Below are 22,581 nucleotides of genomic sequence, written 5' to 3'. Positions count from 1 at the left end.
GCAAGAAACTGCTCACTTCCATGGAACGTTCAACAAATATTTAGTGACAGAGTAAGGGAAAACAGTTTAAGAGGTCAATTCAAATAAAAAAATGTGTTTGTGTACATACATTTATGGAAATGGCACAAGTGAGGAGTTGAAACAAAGAACAAATGTAAGCAATTTTACCAGACAATACATAAATATAAATGTTTGGAAAATATATGGTGGAAGAGGAGCTGTAATCATGATAGAAACTGAAGAATATGTATTATTTGTAATCCATCTGACATAGTGGCGTGAAACAGAGGTGAAGGATTTTTGTAGCAGCCGATGTAATCTGAATACCATGAAGTATGTCAATAATAGATATTTTTACTTATAAATTATTGTTATATATTGTAAAAATGTGTGGTTTTTCACATCTGCCTTCTCCCGTTTTGCTGGTTTTAGTCCAGTATTTTGTGTTCGAAATATTGATAGTTATTTTATTTTGAAAAGCCTGACCGGATACAGAGTCACTCTCTCCGGCTAACTGAAATTAACTCACAGTAGACAGTCAGTTGAGCCGTAGTGCTTCTGAGCGGATAAGCTGGGAAAAGATTTGTAAACTGGAACCTCCGTAACAAACTACTTTTCAGTTAAACCCGGAGAGTAAAAACAAAAACGGTACTCAAGGTAAGTTTTACACGAAGAGTTTTGAATTTTAACTGCTTTACTAACTTTTTGCTGTTGGGGCTGTGGCTCTTTCGCTAACATTAAAGCTAACTAGGGGCTAACTTAGACTTTCTTTCAAATAAGAGGGAAGTCGATTGGCTGAGTAAAGTATAAAAAGAACAATATTAGTTGTAAATATTGGTAGCAAATGTTCTGGGAATGTGAACTTGATTAAAAAGATACACTTTTGAACTTGATGACATTTAACTGCCTGTGCTGCAGTATATTTAGTTTTTCAGAGCATTAAAAAGTTAACTGAATTAAGCAACGATCGTTGTGGCGTTGTTTGCTAAATCAGTAACGTCTGGTTAACAGCTGGTTCATTTATGCCGTTTCACATCAGCTGCATATAGCTTGCTAGAGAGATTCTCAGTGTTTCGTTGCCTGTAGTGATAAAGGGCGGGGCAGGTTTCGCAAGTGAAGATAAACTCCTGGTGCATGTCATGTTCAAGGCTCACAACATTGCAAAATCGGCCCAAGTACTCCAGAAAAAAATGGTTCTGCCTCCATAAATTTCTTGAAAACTGGATCCCTGCTTAGTTCAGTCAGCTTTACGCATTGACAACTGGGTGACAGGTTTAAGTCTTTGCATTTACAATGTACAGGTGTAACTCAGGTGACATTCATAAAAATAAATTGCTAAGACAGCGAGCCTGAAACTCCTAATAGTCTTCAATTTAGTTATTTATTTACATTTATTTTTCATAATGGCAAGAAGCAGTGTAAAATAACTGGCATGGGTGTGTATTAGATTATCAGGTTATAATAACCAGGATTAAACATAAAGATTAAACATCACCAGTTCCAGCTTTGGCATGAATGGCATCCTGTATCCAAATAAAATAAAGGTTTTGTGAACATGTTGGTTTATCAGTAGTTTTGATCTTAAACTAAAAGGAGCCAATTTTTTAAATATATTCTTTTAAAAAAGTGTAAAATAGTCATTAGGTTTTTTTTGTGCAAAACACAAACACTCAATCTTTATTTACCTGACCTGAGAAAAGGTGCGCCCCTCAGACAAGGGTACACTGGGTGAAGAGCCACAGCGACGCATGTTTTATGCACTGCCTCTATCACCACAATGCATACACACACAAAAATTAAATTGTATGCAAATTACTCTATTTACAATTAAACAGAGAAATATCTACACCGTTCATAAATTAATATACCCCTATGATTACAGTTACAATGCTATGTATTTCAAGGTTTCCCCCAGAAAACTTGCTAACCCTGGTGGTTGGGGGCTGGGGCAGTCATTCATCCAGCAGCCTGTCGTGTTTTTGAGTTAAAAATGTTTAAAGTTGATAGGAAATTTGCAAATATCACTCGATAATTATGTGTTATTGAAAGATTGGAAGATTAATACCTGAACACCAACTATAAAGTCTTAATAAAATGCTAACATTTTAAAAAGACTTAAATAAATAAGCAATGCTTAGCCTGGTGGGGGCACAAGTAAAGCCTGGTGGCCTGCCAGGCTTATGATATACTGAGGGAAACCCTGTTTAGCATATAGCTTTATATCCTAAAGCAGTGGTCCCCAACCCCTGGGCCGCGTACCGGTCCGTGGACCAATTGGTGCCGGGCCGCGCAAGAAATAATTAAATACTTCCGTTTTATGTATCGAGTCTGGAGGATCTTTTATTTTGAAAATCCTTTAACCGGATTCAGTCGGTTACATCTTGAGCGCCAACACTGAGCCCACAAGCAGCAGAATGATTTAGAAACAGCAGCAACAGCGTTGGTGTCGGTGCGCAGCAAATTTGTGAAGTGTTGTGTGCATATCCACCACCTCCTCCCCCCTCCCCGGTCCGCAGCAAATTTCTGAAGTCTTGACCGGTCTGCGGTACTAAAAAGGTTGGGGACCACTGTCCTAAAGCAAACCTTTAAGGCTTAAGTTACTTGTTACTACGACATCCTGAGTTACATAAAACAGGGAACTGTACTGAGGCTGGCAGTCAGCACCTAATGGGTCCTGGTGATTCAGTGGAAGCTTTCAGTCATCGTACACCTTCATTGTTCAGCGTGAGATTTGTGGTTTTGTGTGTTTCTTGTAGGAACGTTGCTAGGGTAAAGCGGTAGTGAAAATTCGGAGTTCCTCTTTCTTTTAGAGGCCATGTGAACTGATTCCTTTGCCAAATAATCGAGCTAATCTTAGGTTTTCCAATTTAGAAAACACAGGCAGTGCTGCTTCATTGGGATTAATCTATTATTAGTGGATTCACTGGAAAGACCCATGAAGCAGTTCAAAGATCTCTTATTTGTGAGCATTGAAGCCTCAGTTTACGATCCGAACAGCTTTACTTCACACATCGAAAAGACAATTAAGTATCTTTTGCAGATGGTTTGTATTTGTAATGCTTTCCTGAAACGTTTTGGAAATAGTCGAGTGGTTTCCACAAGGGGGGGAAAAAATGTTCCTGTCGGTGATGTAAGGATCTCCCCTTCCCTTTCATATAACACCGTTTCCCTCCATTATGTTCCCATCCACGTTGCTGGCATGGTCAGTGGAAAGTGCCTGAAGATGTGGAACAAACGGCATTGTTTTTCACCGTTCACGCAGCGTGCAGTAGGTGTGTGCTCGGCCCGTTATTTTGAGGTCAACCTGCTGTTGATAGACTGGTGGCTTTGATGCAAAAGTATGTTGCCTCTCGAGTACAAATTTAGTCCGGTGGACTTTTAAAGCTCAGCGTATGTCAGTTTACAATGGAAAGTGTCCACATTTGGGCAACAAAAAGGGACCACGTCCTCGGGAGATCAGCAGTCATGTGCAGCTGTGGAGCTTGCACAAGGAAGGAGGTCAGAGGTGACTGAGAGGGAACAAGTTTATGTGCACATGAGATTTTTAAAATAAGTTATAGTGGGGTTGTTTTTGTCTTGTATTGGCATGTTGAGCTTAAGCAATCTCTTGCTGTGAAGTTGTAATAAAAAAGGGATAGATCAGCTCAGCTGCCGTCCCCTCCTGTGAGATATTGCAACTTTTTTATGAAACATAAATGGAGTTACAAAAACATATCCTGTTCCTACCTGCTTCTGTAAGCAGGTTTTGCTTAATTGCTCAAATGAAGTTGTAAGCATTATGTCTTTTCCCCCCTCAGCTTTGGAGTTATATAATCACAATTACTTGTTAATCTTCTGTTTTTTTAGCTGTTCTCGTGTAGTTGGTGTTTAACTCAACCATACACCTGGCTACCTGCATTTAAAGCCATAGCAAAGGTAGTCAGTCTTATTTTTAGGCAAAATGGAAAACTTGTTTCTTCTTTCAAGTGAGAATCATTTAGTGTTGGAAAAACTTTTCTCCCCTCACATTTGTTACGTTCCGACCACAAACTTCAACGCGTCTCGTTGGGATTTTATGTGATGGAGCAACACAGAGTACCGTGTGATTGGAAGGTGGAAGAAAAGTGTTCAAGACGTTATTTGAAAAGATTTGCAGCTATAATGGAAACAAAAAGGTGACAAAAGGTATTTGCACAGGGAGGGTGAATACAAACTAGGGATGCAGCTTGCAAATACTTTAGAAATAGATTAATCCATCAATTCAATTAATTAATTGAATTGTCAATTAATTGGAGAAAAAAATGGCACATTCTACAGATTTTTCATTCAGCCACAAGCATTTGTTAACAATAAGCATTTAATAACAATTAACAATATGAGAAATACTTTAGAAGATGTAAATAAACAAATAATCCAATTCCTTTTTTAAAGATTTTATTGCCTAAAATGCAATATCATAGCTTTGCTTTAGTAAATCTTGTAGTTTTGACTAAAACATATTTACAGACGAGTGTTTTTGTCTTAAATGCAAAATGTATAATTGTTTTGTACAGTTTGGCTTAACTACTGCATTTTAGTGTTTTTGCCACCAAATGCCCGTTTTTTTTTGTATATTGCAGTTAACGATTAATCAGTTACTAAATTAGTTGACAATTATTTCAATAATCGATTAATCACAATTAATTTGATTAACCGTTTCAACCCTAATACCTTTTACACTTTATAAAAATGTTAAACTACTACTTTTTAACGGTAGTAGTTTGACGCTACTTTGTGTTGCTAGATCAGAAAATCCCAAATAAAATACTACAAAAACAGTTGTGCTAAGACGGGAAAGTTCAGGAGACATGAATGGGTCTACATGGGACATTTTGTCCTAAAAGACTCAGAGTTTGATACTAAAGTTAAATTTGACCATAAAAACCTGGAAAATTAAACGCTGTAGATGTGCTGCGTTAACTTTGTGTTTGTCGTTGCAGTAAATTTTAACCCTGTGATGTAAACATAAACAGCCTTCAGACATGCATGTCTTGGCCTGTCAGCTGTCAAATCAGTTCCGTTACGATCTGTTGCCGTTTTCTTGCTTTTCAACTCCATTTGTGACACTCTTGCCACACCAACCCTCAGCGCACTTGGGATTAATCGACGGCTGTTTTTGTGAAGACTGTAAGGTTTGGCCATCTTTAAATTTAGCTAACGCAGCTGCTGTAATGTAGCTGATCACACATGCAGCTTGTTGCTGAGGTGTGAATCTGCAGTAAACTTTGGTCATCATCTCTTGGTAATCTTATCATTCGCCGCTACTCAAACATATCTCTCAATAAAACCAGAATTAGTCGATGGGATCTTGCATGATTGTGTTTGCAGCTTTGGTCGCATGCTTACATAACATGCCAAGGTTCAGTTTAGGCATGGGAGCTCTGAGGAATGCATTTGTTCACATTTATCTTAAGGCTGCTGCCAGCAGCCAGATTCCAGTGTGCTTAGCAGTTCACTTCCCTATCGACATTTAGTGGATATCATTGTTGGGCTTGATTATGTAATCTCCAAATCTTGTAATCATGTGGCGTTGACGAAATCCTGTTTTATCAGTTTAAATGACAAAACCTTTAGTGTGTGATTGTTTTATCTCTTTATTCTGGCTCCAGTGTGTTGTTTCTCATCTTCTCCTTATATGAGGCAGTGAACATTGAGGTTCCCAGCAAAGTGGAGGACTGGGTGGACTTCAGACCGCCACTCAGTCAACAGCCTTGTTTACAGTTATGGGCCAGGCTGCGTTCAATTGTTTAAAACTGCCCCCCCTGTGTCACACGGAGCCAAGGGTATGCAGGCGTTTGTTTCCATTCAACGTTGATTACATTAGGACGAAGACAGAGCTTTGGTGAATGAGGAATTTCCTAAATATTATTACAATTGGGCTCTATTTAATGTTCATTTAAACATAGACAAATCTTAGTTTTATTAATAATCAGTTCAATTGTATTTTACCACCTAAATAAGGCAAATAAATCTTAGCTGCGTGTATATTTTTTCTCTAATTTTATTTGTTTACTTATATTTCATTCTGGAAAGACTGTCAGGGGAATTTTCTGCCCAGGGCCCTTATTCTACCAAATCCGGCCCTGCCCAAGAGGTTCCAAAAATTTGCTAAGCATTGTGATGGTTTGGTTACCGTACTTTAAAACAAAAAGGGATCCAGTCTTCAGTAAATAGTTCACAAGAAGCCTGAGTAAATTTGAATATCTGGCATTCTCTTGAAATGGTGACAGATAACATCTGCTGCGCTCACAAAGGCTGGAGCATTTGTAAACTTTAAACCTGACTGAACTCAATCGGCATTAAAAGGACGATTGTTCATGTTGTTGGTGGTAACCACAAAGCAGCCCACTGTCCAGGAACGGCCCTGGAGGACGCGGACCACTGACCGCTCATCCTTTCGCTGTCCCACTCCTCTAAAAGAAACTCTGTGTGATCACACTTGGCTTCAAAATGGATCTTGTTCGACTGGAATTTGAATCAGAGATGGGAGTTTTGTTAGATATTATAATATTGACTATACTGTACGCTGGTTTAAAGAATACAACAAAAGCATTGTCTAATTTAGCCTTTTATGTGTGAATAATTAAAAAAAAAAATTTTCAGGCCTATATAATACATTAAGAGTAGTCTGGAAATGTATTAAGAGAATCATTTACTATTTTATTTGACTAAAACAGCCCATTTTACCATTTGATACTTCTCATATGGTTTTGTTTTTAGTTAAATACAAAACTCCTTCATTATTTGTACCGACTAGAATGTTTTCTACTCTAATTTAACATCCTCTGATATGAAGTTACTTTCTGTTATCTGCTCTTATCTGATTTGGTCATAATGTCATATTTTGGAAGCTGACTGAGCTAAACATGGCTCACAACTTCAATTAATAAAAACAGGATGCAGTTTGAAGTCTTTAGAAAACAAAAACACAATTAGGCTACATCTAAACTGGTTAATATCAAAGTTAACATGTTTGGTTTTAGTATTTTCCAGGTCTGAATAAGTGAAAAAACAAAGTTTGGGGTTTTTCCTGGAATTTTTTAAAGGACAAAAGAAAAAGAAAATCAAATTTTGCCTCAATTAGAAAGTTGTTTATTGTTTTGTGTTTGCCTTATAATTTCCCCCCATCATTTGATATTTAGTTTTTTGACTTTATGAGCTCATAAAAAACAACAATATAGCTATTTCCCTACTTTTGTGGGACTGTACACAACTTTAAACTCAAGTTGAACTGTACTTGCTGACTTTGTAGTCATTTGTAGTAAAATCTGCATCATGCAATAATAATGTTTGCATAATATGAATCATGCTAAATGATCAAATCCTTAACTTTATAAATGTGTTTCTGCTTTGGGTTCATTGCAGACATGCATAATGTTTTCTTTCTGTAAGACTTTCCCACCACTTTATCTTTTTCTGCTGCAATAAATGACAAACGTCTCAAAATGTATTAGTAGCACAGGGAGCCTGAATGCAAAGTATGCCATTTACTTATTTGTTTTTATTGCAGCAATTCTTTTTGGCTAATATATATACAAGAACAACAGCACTTGGAGTGAACTGTTGCTGCTAATTATTTCTAAATAAAACTTATTGATCTGTTCAAAAGCTTAAAATATTAATGGAGAGATCATCAACACTCTCCAGTTCGTCATGATCTAATTCCCTTGCTACTTTTGTTTTCTTTTATTGGGAACAACAACATTAAAAAAATGATCTCAAATAATTCCTGGAATCATTTAAATCCTAATGCAAATTTTCAGTTGCAGTCTGTTGGAGCTAGACGTTGCCACCGTCTGAAAATCTAATCACAAGAGAGTGAAAGGTGAAAAGAGGCAGATGAGGAAGGGAAGACGACCGAGTAACCAAGTGGAGAGCAAAATGAGGGGATGAATGAGAGAGAGAGAAAAGGGAGGTTGTGGAGTTTGAAATGATGGACGTGATGCGGAGACGACTAACAGAGACCCGAGTGTTTCGCCCGTCTCAAGGAAACGGAAGCCGCCTGCTGTGTATCCTCGACAGTCACTTTTTGTTTATCTCTGCCAGAGCAGAGACTCTGTGTGTGTGTGTGGGCACTTGTGTGTGTGTGTGTGTGTGGCCAGAACCTTCCGTGGGTTCACTTCGTCATCAATAAAACCACATGAAAACACCCACCTGCTGCCGGGCTTATCTAACCAGATCACAAATGTATCTTTTGGTGGCTGTCTTTGTAAAAGTGAAAATTAGGCTTGGATTAAATCAAAGTCAGTTTGTTTTCACCTTTAATCAAATGTGTAAAAACTGAAGGCTTGAGATGTTTTCATGCTTTTATGAATCTATAAAAAATAAAAATTGCATTCTAAACGAATTATGTGAGAATAAGTAGAAATGACTAAATCACGAACAAAACTATTTTTAAGCCTATATCCTATATTTAAATCAGTTTAAAATTTTTTTAGTTATTATAGCAGTAATATGCAATTTTAATTAAATCAAACTCCAAATAGTCCAAAAGATTAATTTACTATAAACTTTAAACAGTAAAGAAATTCTTTATATTTCTCAGATTTAGAAATATTTAGTATCACTGACATCATTGAAACTTTGTTCAGGAAGGGGAAAAAAACACCAGGAGCTAATAATGGATTTTATAGATATGTATATTTATTACCAAATCGTATATATTTTGATGTAAAAGAAAAGCACTGAAGCATTATCAAATATTTACAGTTTGAACAGCTCAGTTTTCTGAAATATTTTTGAAGCTGATTAAAGTCCAGCTTTTGTCAAACGTTTGATAAGTTGTTTATGCCTCAAGCTGTTCCTGTATTTGACATTTCACATTTGTAAATCTGTTGAGTGAAAAGGCAGATTTACAGTTCAGAGTCAGACACATTAATCAGTGTTTAAAGTGAACTGATTGTGGATTGTTTTTATAAACCTGTCTGACTTTCTAATTCAAGCAACGAATCATTCTTATCTAAAAGACTCCGCCGTCCCTCTTTGATTTAATAAACAACGTTCCACCATGACAATACAGAATTAGTCACTTTCTAATTGTAAAGCTTTTTTTCCAATGGGTGAATTTCATATGATTTGTTTTATTTCACTTTGGTTCATGTTCTTTTTGTTTTTTTGGCTTTTTTAGCGTAATCTTAGGCAGCAGCGATGTCGGGTGCCTACGATGACTCCATGAATGATGTCTCCAGTGAAAGCTTCTGGGAGGTGAGGCTTTCACAATCTTTTCCTCAAATACAAAATCCTTTATCTGTCAAGTTTCTGCTGTCTTTACACGCATTCACAACTCCGCTTCAAGATAAGTTGAAGGCGAAAAACAAAAAAAGCTACTGGATTGTCGTTTGCTTTTTTTGTTGCGACGTTTGGGAATGAATAATCCTAATCTTTCAGAAAGGACGAACTATAAAAGAGAAGTTCCGTTCTTCCCAGCCAGATCCTGATTTATAACACGTTGTAAACCTTTCATCTGTGTATTTTTTTTTTTTTTCTTTTACGCTCAGGTTGGAAACTACAAACGCTCGGTGAAGCGGGTAGATGACGGCAATCGGCTGTGTAGCGACCTCATGAACTGCATTCATGAACGCGCTCGTATTGAGAAGGCGTACGCGCTGCAGCTCACAGAATGGGGAAAGCGCTGGCGGCAACTCATAGAGAAGGGTGAGAATATCGGAGAACGAATGCTTGTTGCTGTTGAATTGTAGTTTTTTTTATATAGGCACTTAATTTAGTCATATTTTCAAATTTATTGATAGTTATTGATACTGTCATTGAAAAACGGTGAAGGAAATGCTAAACTAATATGCTAATCAGTTTTTTAACATTATCATGGAAAGATATTTATTAAAATAAATGATAAACGACACAATAAATGCCCACCCGCATTTAGACCAACACAAAGTAGCACATGTTGCGAAGTGGAATAAACATTATATATTCAGCCTTCCAGAGTGAATTGATCTTTTTCTGCAATCGCAGGTTTAAACTTCCTTTGCATGTTGAAAAGCTGGATTTTTGCTACAATTCCAATTAATACATTTTTTTTTATTTACTTAACCAGGTAGGTTGGGAACAAATTCTCATTTTAAACAATTACCTTTCCAGAAAACATTAAAACATCATATCACAGAATATAATACAGCAGGAGGCAGAAAAAAATATAATAAAATGGAGAAAAAAATAAACATACAACCTTATTCATACAAGCTAAATGCACTACAAGTCAACAGCTTTAAAAGTAGGTACATGGATCATGAACTGTAATTTATTTATTTATTTTTCTGACTTGACAAAGGTTGATAGTTAGCGTGGTGAGCTTTATTGTTTTTTGCGAATTATGCCAATCATTGGGTGAAACGAAATAAAATGAGGATTCACTTAATGACCTACAAACTCTTGGGAGCGTCAGACTGATTAATTTATGCGAATATTGTTGGAAATATTCATGAGCGATTCTAGTTTTATAGATTGATTTATACCAATTTATTAATCTGTACGAATGAAGTGAAAAGCAGTTAACAAGTGAGTATGGATGACAATGGCAGGTATTAAAAGAGGCATCAGTAATAAAACAGATTGCAGTGTTGGGTGAGATCTAACCTATGGAGCCGTTTTAGATGCAGATTTGCTGCAAGAACTTATAGAGCTTGCAGTGTGACAAAATGGAGGGAAAGCTGACGGTGCATGAATGTTTTTGCATTCAGTGTGAATAATTTTTGTGTGCAGGCCCTCAGTACGGTACGTTGGAGCGAGCGTGGGCCGCCCTCTGCACCGAGGCCGAGAAGGTCAGCGACCTCCACTTGGAGGTGAAGGCGGCGTTAATGAGCGAAGACTACGAGAAGCTGAAGAACTGGCAGAAGGACTCGTATCATAAACAGATGATCGGGGGCTACAAAGAAACAAAAGAGACGGACGACGGCTTCCGCAAGGCTCAGAAACCCTGGGCCAAGAAACTGAAAGAGGCGAGTTCACACTTCTGATGTAAAGAGCTCAAAGTGATTTTGACTTTTATTTTTTTCTAAAATATGAACAGTGACAAGCTAAAGGAACTTTTCACCCTTCAGTTCTCATGGCTGCATTTTCCTGACTCACCGTTGTTTATCTCCTCTCACCGTGGCAACAATCTTATTTTTAAAAAAGCAGCAGCAAGGAAGCAGAGCAACCCTTCACTTTATCACCACGAGTTCGCCTCCAACATGCTGCCCTCTGTGTGTTTGAGTCAGAGTAAAGGAAGGAAACAGTGAGGGGTTCTGCTGCTCATTTAGCAGAGTTTTCTACTTTCCTTTGTTTTGATAAATGTGTTAGTAAGCACATAATCCAACAAGCCACTGAGGAGTCTGCAACTTGATGCTCTTTGCCCTCACTTCCTGTCTGTGATGGTATTCTGGTCTTGTCAGCGACCACAAGCAGTACGATAGTCATGTTGACTTAAGTGATCATAACACACGAAAGAAATCAAGCTAGCTAACAGAGGAACCAGGGCTCCCACTCTGGTAGCATAACTTCCTGTGTTAGCACGTCGCTCATCGAAACAGCTGCTCTGACTGAGGCTCAAGTCACGCGTTACATTCTGCAACTCATTCCTGAAATTCTTCCAGTTACTTCCCCAACCTGTCATATAGGAGTGATAAATTCCTGTCCTCATAAATGAATCATAGAAAACTCAGCGAGCACGTTTGTTTTACTCATTTGATTTCAGCTGCGCCTGGAAGAAATGAGTAATAATTTTAATAATGATGCCCATTCATCCCATCCATTTGATCTGTTCGTCCACCCATTCATCTATTTGTTCATCCATTAATATCCATCATATATTAGCATTTTGTCCATCCATTCATCTGGTTAATCTCCATCTATCCATTTATTTGTTTCATCTTATGTCCTTCTGTACATTTATTTATTCTCTTCATTTGTCCATCCATTTATTCTTCCTTTCATCCATTCATTTATGTATTCCTCCTTATGTTCGCCTGTCTATCTTATTTAATATTTTTTCATCCATTTGTTCACTTGTCCTTCTGTTATCCATCTGTCCTCTCACTCATCAATATATCAGTATGCCCATCCATTCCTTGTCCATCTTTTTTATTAATTCTCTGTCTTTATTTCTTCTGCTCTTTGTCCATTAATTTCTTTTGGAGGTTTCATATTTAAAATTTGACACATAAATTTGAAGTGAAGCGTAAAGTATGCAGTTTTGAAATTAAAGTCCTCAAACATGCAAAGATTGCTTCAAAATTTATAAAAGTTAATTGTGAATTGCTAATTATCTTCTTAGGGAATCAAATCTTTTAGCCCATGAATGTAGGATTTTACTGTCTGCTTTGCTCCTTTGCTTTGGGACTGGTGTTTTTAACTTTTTTAAATGTATTTTACGTTGTTGGTTCTAAATCCTGCAGGTGGAGACAATGAAGAAATCTTACCACTCAGCCTGCAAAGAAGAGAAACTGGCAGCCAGCAGGGAAACCAACAGCAAGCTGGAGAGCAACAACAATCCAGATACTCAAAAGAAACTGCAGGAAAAAGTGGAGAAATGTCAGCAGGAGGTTCAGAAGGTACGAGCGGCTATATATACAGCAACTGATCCCTTTATGGGGGTTTTAGATTGAAAATATGTAGTTCCTGTTTGCCTTTGCGTTGTTTCCAGACCAAAGAGCGCTATGAGAAATCCCTGGAGGAGCTCGAAAAGTTGACCCCTCAGTACATGGAAAACATGGAGCAAGTGTTTGAGCAGTCGCAGCAATTTGAAGAAAAACGTATTTGCTTCTTTAAAGAGCTTCTGCTGGAGGTTAAGAAGCACTTGGACCTTTCTACAAACTCCAGGTCAGACGGGAGCACAAAATTAATCAAAAGGATATGGCTTGGAGTTAAATAAAGATTTTGTAAGTAATTTATTTTACTGTTCTGTCAACATAGATTCCAGACGGTTTACCAGACGCTTGAAGACACAATCTCTGCTACTGATGCTGAGGATGACTTGAAATGGTTCCGATCCAATCACGGCCCGGGCATGCCCATGAACTGGCCGCAGTTTGAGGTACTTGAACGCAGCGTAGATTCACACAATTAATTGTTTGAAAAGAAAACTGCACATTGGCTTTATTATGCGTTTTTTTCTGTAACTTGCAATGAATAGAAACATATTTGTATTTACACTAACAGAAAAGCTAATGCTCAAATGGTGATAAATAACCTCTAACTGCAGCTGTTTGCCTTGTAAATGCATCCTTTGCATGACTGTGCAGCCTTTTGATATTATTTCATCTCTGAGGTATGTTTTTCGGCTGTAGGAGGGTTAGAATGGGGTCGTTTTTCTTGTTGGGGAAATAGGAGAAAGACAACAAAAAAAACTGCGTCTGCAGGCATTGGTATAAATTATTTTGCTGTTCAGTGCTTTTGATGTGGGGGGTCTTCCTACACTTTTTCTTTCTTTCTACGTTCACCTTAGACTTTTTTTAGGCAGGATGTGAATGAAGAACAGCATCTCTGTGTTCAGGAAGGCTGCAGGTTTTTTTATTCTCTTATTTAAACTTACAGGTTTGGACAGTGATTCAGTAATCCTAATCAAACTTGCCTCCCTTTCCTCATGTTTGACAGAATTTGGACTGGTCAAAGCCTCGCTCCTTTAGGAGATGGTCCATCGTAGTGAGTTCTGCACGAAAAGGCTATTCTGTCACAGCAGCCATGAGGGGATTTCTATATTCCCGCTAACAATTTTACACCTCCTTCCATTAGTGTGTGTGTTTTGATGTCCCTCTATTTGCATTTCATGCTGAATTAAACGGCGGTACAAATATCAATCTACTGCATGGACACACGACCCTGACTTGATAATTAAAAGGCTTTTCTTTTCTTTTTTTACAAACTTTACTTCCCCATTGTTTCCTGATTTTTTTTACCTCAAAAATATGTAGGAAAGTGTAAAAGAACGAGGCAGATGAGACGCAGCTGAAAATGATTGAACGCACAACATTTAAGAATTTAATTTCATGAGGTAGAGATTTAAATGACCAACAATGGTTTTAACTTTGGCTGGGGAAGAAGAAGTCGGGAAAATGTTTATGAGCAGTAGCTTGTAAACCTAACAAACCGGCACCATACCCCTTAATTTAAAGTCATTCTCGAGTAAATAAAAATTAATAAAAATTAAAACCAAATTCTGGTTGCATTCAGTGGGACATTATAATTTCTGCTCTGGGATTTTTTATTTATAAAGTCTTTCAAATAAATTTATATCAAAGGATACAAAGACCTTGAGCACCTGAACATTAACAGAAAAACTAAAATTGATGACAAAGAAAAATCCACAATATTACACAAGCAATATAACTAGTAAATGCATAAATAAATAAGAAAAACTGGTGCAAAGTTCATGACTATTACCTACTCGGCTGTCCATTTTATCTTTAAGATACTTAGTGAATATGGTTCAGTAAAGGGAGCATTTTGGTCGTTCACACATTCCAACACTGGATTCTTGCTCTGGTTTTGAGAAGCATTGCTACTCTGCTGTGCAAGATTGTCCACACTCTTATTCCTCCCACCAGCTGCGTCACCAAAATACTTATTTAGTCATAAAGTAGTTCAAAAGTCTCACTTTTCTACACATAATAATTCTGTATTTTACTTGTGGGGTTGTCATGCTACGACAACTGCTTTTATTGTAACGCAGACTAAAGGAAATGTTCATTATTGTGAATGTTGGTGTGGTCCATTATAAGAAATATTCATTTATAAAACACAAGTTTTGTAGATGAATTTTAGGGCCTCCACTTTGTTGCTTCACGCTTCCTGCTTAGCCTTTGGTTGTGGGCAAATATTTCTGTGTTCCTCCTTTCAGCAGGTGATGGAAGCTGCATTTGATCAAATATGTGATTTTTATCTGCCTTTTGTGCACACACACATATGCATGCACAGCCTTAATCTCCTAAGTGTGTCTTCTTGAATTAAGTTAACTTCACATGCTGTGTATGTGTGAGTGCAAGACGCTCTCTCTCTTCTTATGCTGCTGCATGTTTTTGGATTAAAAAGTCAAGCATTCTGACTTTAATGTTTGTTTTTGTGTCCACCAGGACTGGTCCGTAGACCTGAACCGAACCCTCAGCAGACGAGAGAAGAAGAAACCATCAGAGGGCGTCACCCTGACGGCCATCAGTCAGACCGGGTCGGACCAGCCGGTCCAACCTGCCAAGAGCAGCAGCAGGTACGCATCAACTCCGTTTTCTTCTTCTAAAATACCCACTCCTCTAAAACACAGCCAGCATGATGTTTCATTATATGGCCGTTCCCGTAGCAACGGCGAGCATTTTGTTTGTGTTCAGGAAAGGCCGCCCCTCCCCCTGGGATTAGAAGTTTGTTGTAGCTGTGCCAAAACTAATGTGGAAATATTTCTCACTCGCACAGAAACGTTCAGGAGCAATAAGTAAATAAATAAATAAATAAAGTTCAGGGAAGTTAAAAGGTTTAATGGCTTTAGGTGGAACAGCTTAAAGCTCAGTTACCACGCAGTCTGGAAAAAATCTGGAATCAAACAATTTAAGGTCTGGATATGGTTCTGCAATGGAAGAAATGGAGGATGGAAAGATATTTGTGTTTCCAGACACTCTCTTTCCTTCGTCAAATAGTTATATGCACTCGTATCTTATCCATCCGTTTGCTTCTCCTTTTATCCATCATTCCCTTCTTTTGTCCATTTATCCATCTTTTCATCTACATATTTTTTTGTCCATATTTCCTTTTATATTTTTGTCTGTGTTTTTAAACTGACCTTTATATATACAGGTTATCTTATTGAGATCAAAAAATTTAAAACACAATAAAAATGCAAATAAGTAAGAGATTTAACTCAATTAAATAAACTAATAAAATATGAACTAAATACAAGGACAAGTTTCACCACATTTCTAATTTAGTCTTAATCGTCCCAAAGGAATCTATTCTTCTTTATTTTAAACCTTGGCCACTTTAAACATATCTGCTATAAATTTATTGAACTTTTTTTCTCTTCATGTTTGAAAAAATAAACTAAACAAACTGAGTGTGAAATTTGGGCCTGGAAAAATGTTGAATTTTCACCTAAATGCTGAAAAACATAAATATAAAAATTGATATTTGACTCCTGTGAGATTTAAAGCCACTGAAGGTTTTATTGTCTGTTTTAATGACATGATTGAATCCCTCTGACCCAATTAGATAAAGCTGTTTTTGTCCTTGTAGAGGAATTTGCTGAAGATCCAACTATGTCAGGGAAAAGATGAACTGTAGACCTGATAATAAATCACACGACTCTCTCAATTTTGAACAGATGATTCCATTTAAATGCCTCTGATGAAACATTTCATGTTTATTTATTGATTAGCTTTTTGTCAAACATTCCTTCCTCTTTTGTTGTTGTTTTTTTTTTAAATCCACGCATCTTCAGGATGTAGTGTGTGATGAGAAATTAGAGTGGTGCAGGACAGGAGTGTGTAGGGAGTCAACAAAGGGAATTCTAGTAATTTAAAGCATTTGACCTTTGATCTTTCATTTTACTGATTGCCTGACCCTCTTCCCACCATTGTTAGTGTTTCCCATCTTGTTTATGAATCAGTAGTGTCGCCACACAATGAGTCCTAAGAGATTTCAGCCCAGGTTTATGCCTCTTATCTTAACAAAAAAGACTCTCTTCTTAATTTGTAATTCAAAGATCTCATTTGTTGGCTTGAACTCTCTGAAGTTACATTGTGCCAAATTCCAGCTCACTGTGTTTGCTGTAATAACGCCACAGCCTCGGCTCAACCAGCCTGGCATGACTGTGTAAACAAAGGCGGTTACTTTTTTTGCGCTTCACACTCGAGAACAAACTGATGGCCGCCAGCGTTGCACGGTCCAGTAATTCAGTCAACACCAAGTAGAAACCCGGTGTTTCCTGTGGTGAAAGTTGAAGATAGGTTTTGTGCTTTGATGCAGAAATTTACAGTGGGTCTTTATGTTTTTGTCATCTTCATTAAAAGTTGCTCAAGTACAGTGTTATTGATTATCTAATAAACATAACCAGTTAATGGATAACCTGACTAATTTAGTGTTATCATCTCTGAACCATCTCTGATTGTCACAAAAAGCAATAAATCAATTTATCATTTGGACAACAGTTGCTTAACGTAATGGAAAAGCCGCCATTTTGAAAAACCCTCCAAACAATTGACATTCAAATGCCCACTGTTGCCTGTTTTTCCTGTCCAGGCTGAATGATTATTGGTTTTTGAAATTCAGTTTTAGTTACAGAGACTTCATAATCTATTTTACTTGTTTTATTTGTTTGTGTTTATAAATGTTTTCCGGCTCCAGTGTTAGATGTTCTTTGATTAGGTTTACTTGCATTTATCACTATTAGTTAGAAATGGTCTCATTTATCGCAGTAACTTCTGGGACAGTTAATTGTCCAGCAAAATTGGTTATAACGACAGGCCTAATCATATATATTCTCTACATGCAAACCTTTAAATGCTATTTGCTGATTTGATTTGAGCTAGATGCCTCCATTTTTCTGGTTGTTTTGTCGTTCAAGTTCACTAAAATAACTTCAGGGTTAAACTGTTACTGAAGATACTCGATCACAAAATGAGGGACTCCAGTCAGAAACAGAGCAGCATTCACTCAAACATTTCAGTGTAGAAAATAATCTTATCTTCTTCACTTATTGGTCGAACGCTTTTTGTGCATGTGACAAAGCATTTGCATGGATTCACTTCTTCAGCGTGAGTTTACATGTTGGATTTGCATCTTGCTCCAGTGTGTGTCAGAAGGTTACACACTTGTTTTTAAATATAATTAATTTTGACCCTTCTGCTTTTCATTTAAACTACTTTTATTCAGCATGAACTGTATCAAATGACAAGGTATCAGAGTATCCTTAAAAAGCCTTGAATACGTGCATTTAAAATTAAACCCTTAAAATGTATTAAATTAATTAAAAAAACTAATTTAACCTTAGATCACAGTTCTTAAATGTTGTTGTGGCAGAACTATTTAATCCTATACTCTATATATTTTTCTTGTGGGACTTTTCTGTCAGACAAAAGTTTGAGACACATGCAAACATCGACTCACTGATAACGTACCTCTGCTAACTAGCTAGCTTTTTTTGTATCCATCATGGGTAAGTCCAAGTTTATTGCCAGTTGTCTGGACAAACGTCCTACGTTCTCTGGAGATAAAGATCTTAAATTCTACTGATTATTGACATAAAAAGTCTTAAATTTGAGTTTGTGAAACCTGCCGAAGCCTTGAATAAACAACTTGGACGGCTTTTAAAAGTGAAATCTGGTGATTAATGTCAAAATGTTGCAAAATAAAATTATTTAGGAAGTTGAATTTCAACTACAGGCTTTTTGTAGCCATCAATAATCTTATGCCATAATTGGTTGTGAATTTAAATCAGTTTGTTTCCAGATGTAAACCCAGTTTTCAGGCTTATTTTGTTACATTTATGATAGGAAATTGGTTATGTTCTCAAGCCTGTCAACCGAAGGTCACATTCCTATTCATTTAGTTGAAATTTAGACACAGCTGGTTTAACAAACGCGACAGTTATCCCAAGCACAAATCAAAACATCAAACCCCAATTATTCACCCCAACCCAGTGAAAAGTGTCTTATCTACCTTTTCTTTTCATGCAGAATTATTCAATAAAAAGTTGGACATTGTCTTTGTCCACATCTCAAATATATATGTGTGTGTGCATGTTAATCCATATCTAATTGTGCTCCATGTTATCAGCCTGAATGCGGCTACTAAAACAGAACCGGTGGGCACAAACCCGTTTGAAGATGATGAGGAACAGGAGGAGATGGCTGAGGAGAAGCAGACAACCATCAACCACGTCTCTGTGAATAAAGAGGAAATAAAAATGTTGGTGAACAGGAGGAAACCCTCCGCCAACCCGCAGCCTCTTTTGTTCCTCTTCCTTTTCCATCTTTTACTCCTTAGATTGTCGTTGTGCTGCGTCTCCTGCATCTCTTCTTTTTCGTTTTTATCCTTCCCTCAGGGTTCAGGTTGTTGTGTTGCTCTGCATGGTCTCTGAATGGCACTGCACACAGTCAGTGTGTGTCTGTCCTTCACGCCTAACAGTTTCACATTTTTGCAGAGTATTAAATGTCGAGACGCTCATGGAGGCGCTCGTTTCTGCTGTGGGAAATGTCTTTGTCTTACAGTCAGATCTGATTGCTGCTACATGTATTCACAGGTTTAGAGACTGATTGCTTAATTCAGTTCATTTCCAATTGGCATTAAGTCAAAAAAATCAATTTGAAACAACCTTTGAATTTCTTTTTCTTTTTTTTTTTTTACTCCAAACTGGTCTGACTGTAACCCCCTTGTGTTGCTTTTCTGGTTTTCCAGCTATCAGAACCCAGTACTTTATATTTAGGTGGCTCCCTCTGCTGGCCGTCAACGTTAAAACCCCAATCATGCGTTTGCAGTGATGATTTGTCTTGCTTGGCCTTTGTTGTTTTGTTTTTTTTGTTTCATGAACCTGCTATGTTTATGTTGCCATGTTTTATTTATCGTTTTTGACTTGCCTTTCATCAACATTGCCAGCTCTTCATCTCCTAAAGGCATGAAAGAAATTACGTTCATTTATCGTGAAACAAATGCTTAAGTTGAGCCGCTGCCACAAATAAGCAAATTTTACCCTGGATTTGACTGAAACCAAATGTTTTCATCATGTCATTCACCTGCACTTTGGGCTTTTGTGTGGTTTGTTCCTGCTGGTGTATTCGTCTTACTTCTAACTATTGAACTTTTAAGCCTGGCATGCTGAACCTTTACCAAAAACAACACGGCGGGTTATTATTATTTTTTTAAGTGAGGATGTTTTGCCTGTCTGTCCAGCACCAACAGCACTGAGAAGACCCCAGACTGGTCAGACGAGGACACAGCCGGAAACCCTTTCTCCACCAATGGCGACGGCAATCCGTTTGAGGAAGAACCCGAGTCCCCGGTCATTTCTGTTCCCGTTAAAGCCCTCTACGATTACGAGGGACAAGAGCAGGATGAGCTGAGCTTCAAAGCAGGTTTGCAGCATAAATAACATAAAACCTCTGGTGAAGACATGCAAAAATCTTTTTCAGTATCATAATCTAACTCGGACGTAAAAGACAAATCCAACTTTTGAGTATATTAATGATAAATACTTTTCTAATATAGTTATAAAGCTCATCCCTTTACTGCAGTTCCTATTTTAAACAGTACATTGTATCAAATCTGCTTCTATTCAACAATTGATTGAAGAAGAATCTGCACATTTGACCTTAAAATCTTAACTTTTTAGATGGCTTTGTACCAATTATTCCCTCATTCTTGATTTTAGTAGCTGTGCTAATCAAAGCTACACAATGTGGAGCCACCATTGTTGTTACAATTGTAAAAACTTGCAAATATTGCCTCTAAGGACTAGTGGAATATCATATTTTAACTTCAATAAATGTAACTTTTTTATGGACAGACTTTTAATGGCTATTTCTAGTTGCCAAGATGCTAAAACTCAGTAGTGAGGGACATTATGTTCAAGAAAAATGTGAGTTAATCATAATTCATGTCCTCATTGCAATTTTCTGTGCAGCCCTAAGTCTGGTGCTTTTGTTAAGCCCGGACATCCTGATAGCAAATATAGCAGATTCTGATTAATATCTTTTAAAATATTATCTCCTTCTAACGTCTTCTAATATTTCTAGCCATCCTGCCTCAAGCAGTCATTAGATATTTTAGGAGCAGAGACATGCTGCAGTTATCTAGCTGGGGGTTTTTTCCAGCAAAAACTTGGGTTATCATCCAGTCTTAAATGATATTGAGTTAGTAATAAAAAGTAGACCTTTGACACATATTTTAGAAGTCAACCATCTTCCTCACCCTTTATTCATTCCCTTTTAACCTTTTGCAGGTGATGAATTTACAAAAATTGGAGAAGAGGACGATCAAGGCTGGTGCAAAGGCCGACTCAAGGATGGCCAAATCGGTCTCTATCCTGCTAATTATGTCGAAGACATCCAGTGAAAAGCTTCGCTTGACGCAACAAATGTGAAGAAAGAAGAAGCGTTCAGGCAGAATGGGCTTGATGTTTCTCTTCCTCCTTAGTAAATGATTAAATAAGCGTGTTGTACGGTTTGCATGAGGACCACTGTTGCTTCCCACAGATTGGCTTTGGTGTGAACAAAAGAGAGAGAAAGGAAGCAGAGCACATGTTACCGGATAGATCTGGGGGAACAGCTGCTGTCAGTCTAAGATGTTACATAAAATCACATTAATGCTGTTACAGACAAGCTATTCAGATGTGTGTTAGGTGAGATTCAATGAAATGTGTGTTAATAAATGTGTAAATATATATATATATTGTTTAAAACAAAACACTGGGACGACAACCTGCCTTGTGACGTCAAATGCAGCCTTAATATTTAAGCCCTTTTTTAATTCATTGAGGGAGGCTTTTTAGTTATTCTTGCTAATGGAATCCAGCCCATTAATATGTAGAACATTTGTTTGTATAATATTGACCTCCATGTATTACCTTTTTAAATTTGCTCTTTCGTTTTGTTAGTTTTGCTTATTTTAAGGAATTATTTTGAGCTGTCGAGCCTCATCCTTTCTTCATCTTTGTTTTTCTCTTAAGGTTTCAGGTTAGTGCAGATGAATGTATATTCAGTGATTGTATTTTTCACATATCTTACAGATGCTAGATGTATGCAACCACAGATTTTTTTTTTCCTGCCGACACACACAGATTGCATAATTATATTGTTTATTATTCATGCAACACTGAATGTTTCTCTCACTTGAATCTGCATGTTTCAGTTCACTTACTAAAAGCTAATTGTCCTGCGATTGAAAAAAAAATAAATAAATTTCAGTGCTTGTTTTAGCAATAAAAATGCATCCAAGCAATGTGTTGCAGACATGAATTTAAATAAATGCTGGGATTAAGCATATTGCACATGGATTAGGCATATTGAAGAAATGACATGTTTGGAAGTGGAATAATTTATAATCCCACAAGTGCTCGTGTTCTACTCTTGCTAGAATGCTGTAATTTAAAATACTTTTGTACATCAAATGATTGATTTGAGTATTTCTTGAGGCTGTTACTCTGTTATTCCTGTAAATAGGTTTGTTTTTCCTTCACAGAGCCATTTACATTCTTATACAACATGCATAATTTCTAATTTCATCCTAAAACCTTCGACATAAAAGCTCATATGTTTAACAACCCTGATGCACATTTGGATTTTTTTTTTTACCCTCTTCAGAAATGGACTCCATCCTGTTCATAGCTTATATATCTAACATTGAGGTAGAAGATGTTTTTTTTTGTCTTTAAAACTGTTTTCTCAGATTTTCAGGTTGGGTTGCTGTCGGTCGGCAGTAACAGCTGTACTTGCACATTTGTAAATGTTGTATCACAACATAATAAATAGATTTATTCAGCAAAAGATTTGCCTTTCAATATAAAAATAGGAATGCTTATGCCATATTTCATCTGATATACCTTATAGACATTTTTCAGTTCCTAGGTTTGGGTTTAACTTATGTAATCTAAAA

At 37.1% G+C, this 22,581-nt stretch overlaps 1 protein-coding gene across 2 annotated transcripts; it reads left to right on the top strand.

Annotated features, from left to right (window-relative positions):
- Positions 1-507: 507 nt before the first annotated feature.
- pacsin2 (protein kinase C and casein kinase substrate in neurons 2) lies at positions 508-22,472 on the top strand. Of its 2 annotated transcripts, XM_028043818.1 has the most exons (11): positions 508-657; positions 9,146-9,222; positions 9,516-9,672; positions 10,738-10,973; positions 12,411-12,566; positions 12,659-12,834; positions 12,928-13,048; positions 15,084-15,214; positions 18,769-18,900; positions 19,882-20,063; positions 20,930-22,472. In XM_028043818.1, exons 2-11 carry the CDS (start codon positions 9,166-9,168, stop codon positions 21,040-21,042), a joined length of 1,461 nt encoding a protein of 486 aa, XP_027899619.1. In that variant the 5' UTR covers positions 508-657; positions 9,146-9,165; the 3' UTR covers positions 21,043-22,472. The 2 variants fall into 2 exon arrangements, with proteins under 2 accessions (XP_027899619.1, XP_027899620.1); XM_028043819.1 differs by lacking the exon at positions 18,769-18,900.
- Positions 22,473-22,581: the final 109 nt, after the last annotated feature.

Source organism: Xiphophorus couchianus, chromosome 17, assembly GCF_001444195.1.
Source record: "Xiphophorus couchianus chromosome 17, X_couchianus-1.0, whole genome shotgun sequence".
NCBI lineage: Eukaryota > Metazoa > Chordata > Actinopteri > Cyprinodontiformes > Poeciliidae > Xiphophorus > Xiphophorus couchianus.
This window is presented reverse-complemented; position numbering and strand designations above follow the sequence as displayed.

Bases quoted from the DNA above. Each gene is read 5' to 3' on its own strand.
- pacsin2 (XM_028043818.1), top strand. From the start codon at position 9,166: ATGTCGGGTGCCTACGATGACTCCATGAATGATGTCTCCAGTGAAAGC. The intron at 9,673-10,737 runs GTGAGAATATCG...TTTTGTGTGCAG, and splicing joins GCGGCAACTCATAGAGAAGG to GCCCTCAGTACGGTACGTTG. The intron at 13,049-15,083 runs GTACTTGAACGC...TGTGTCCACCAG, and splicing joins TGAACTGGCCGCAGTTTGAG to GACTGGTCCGTAGACCTGAA.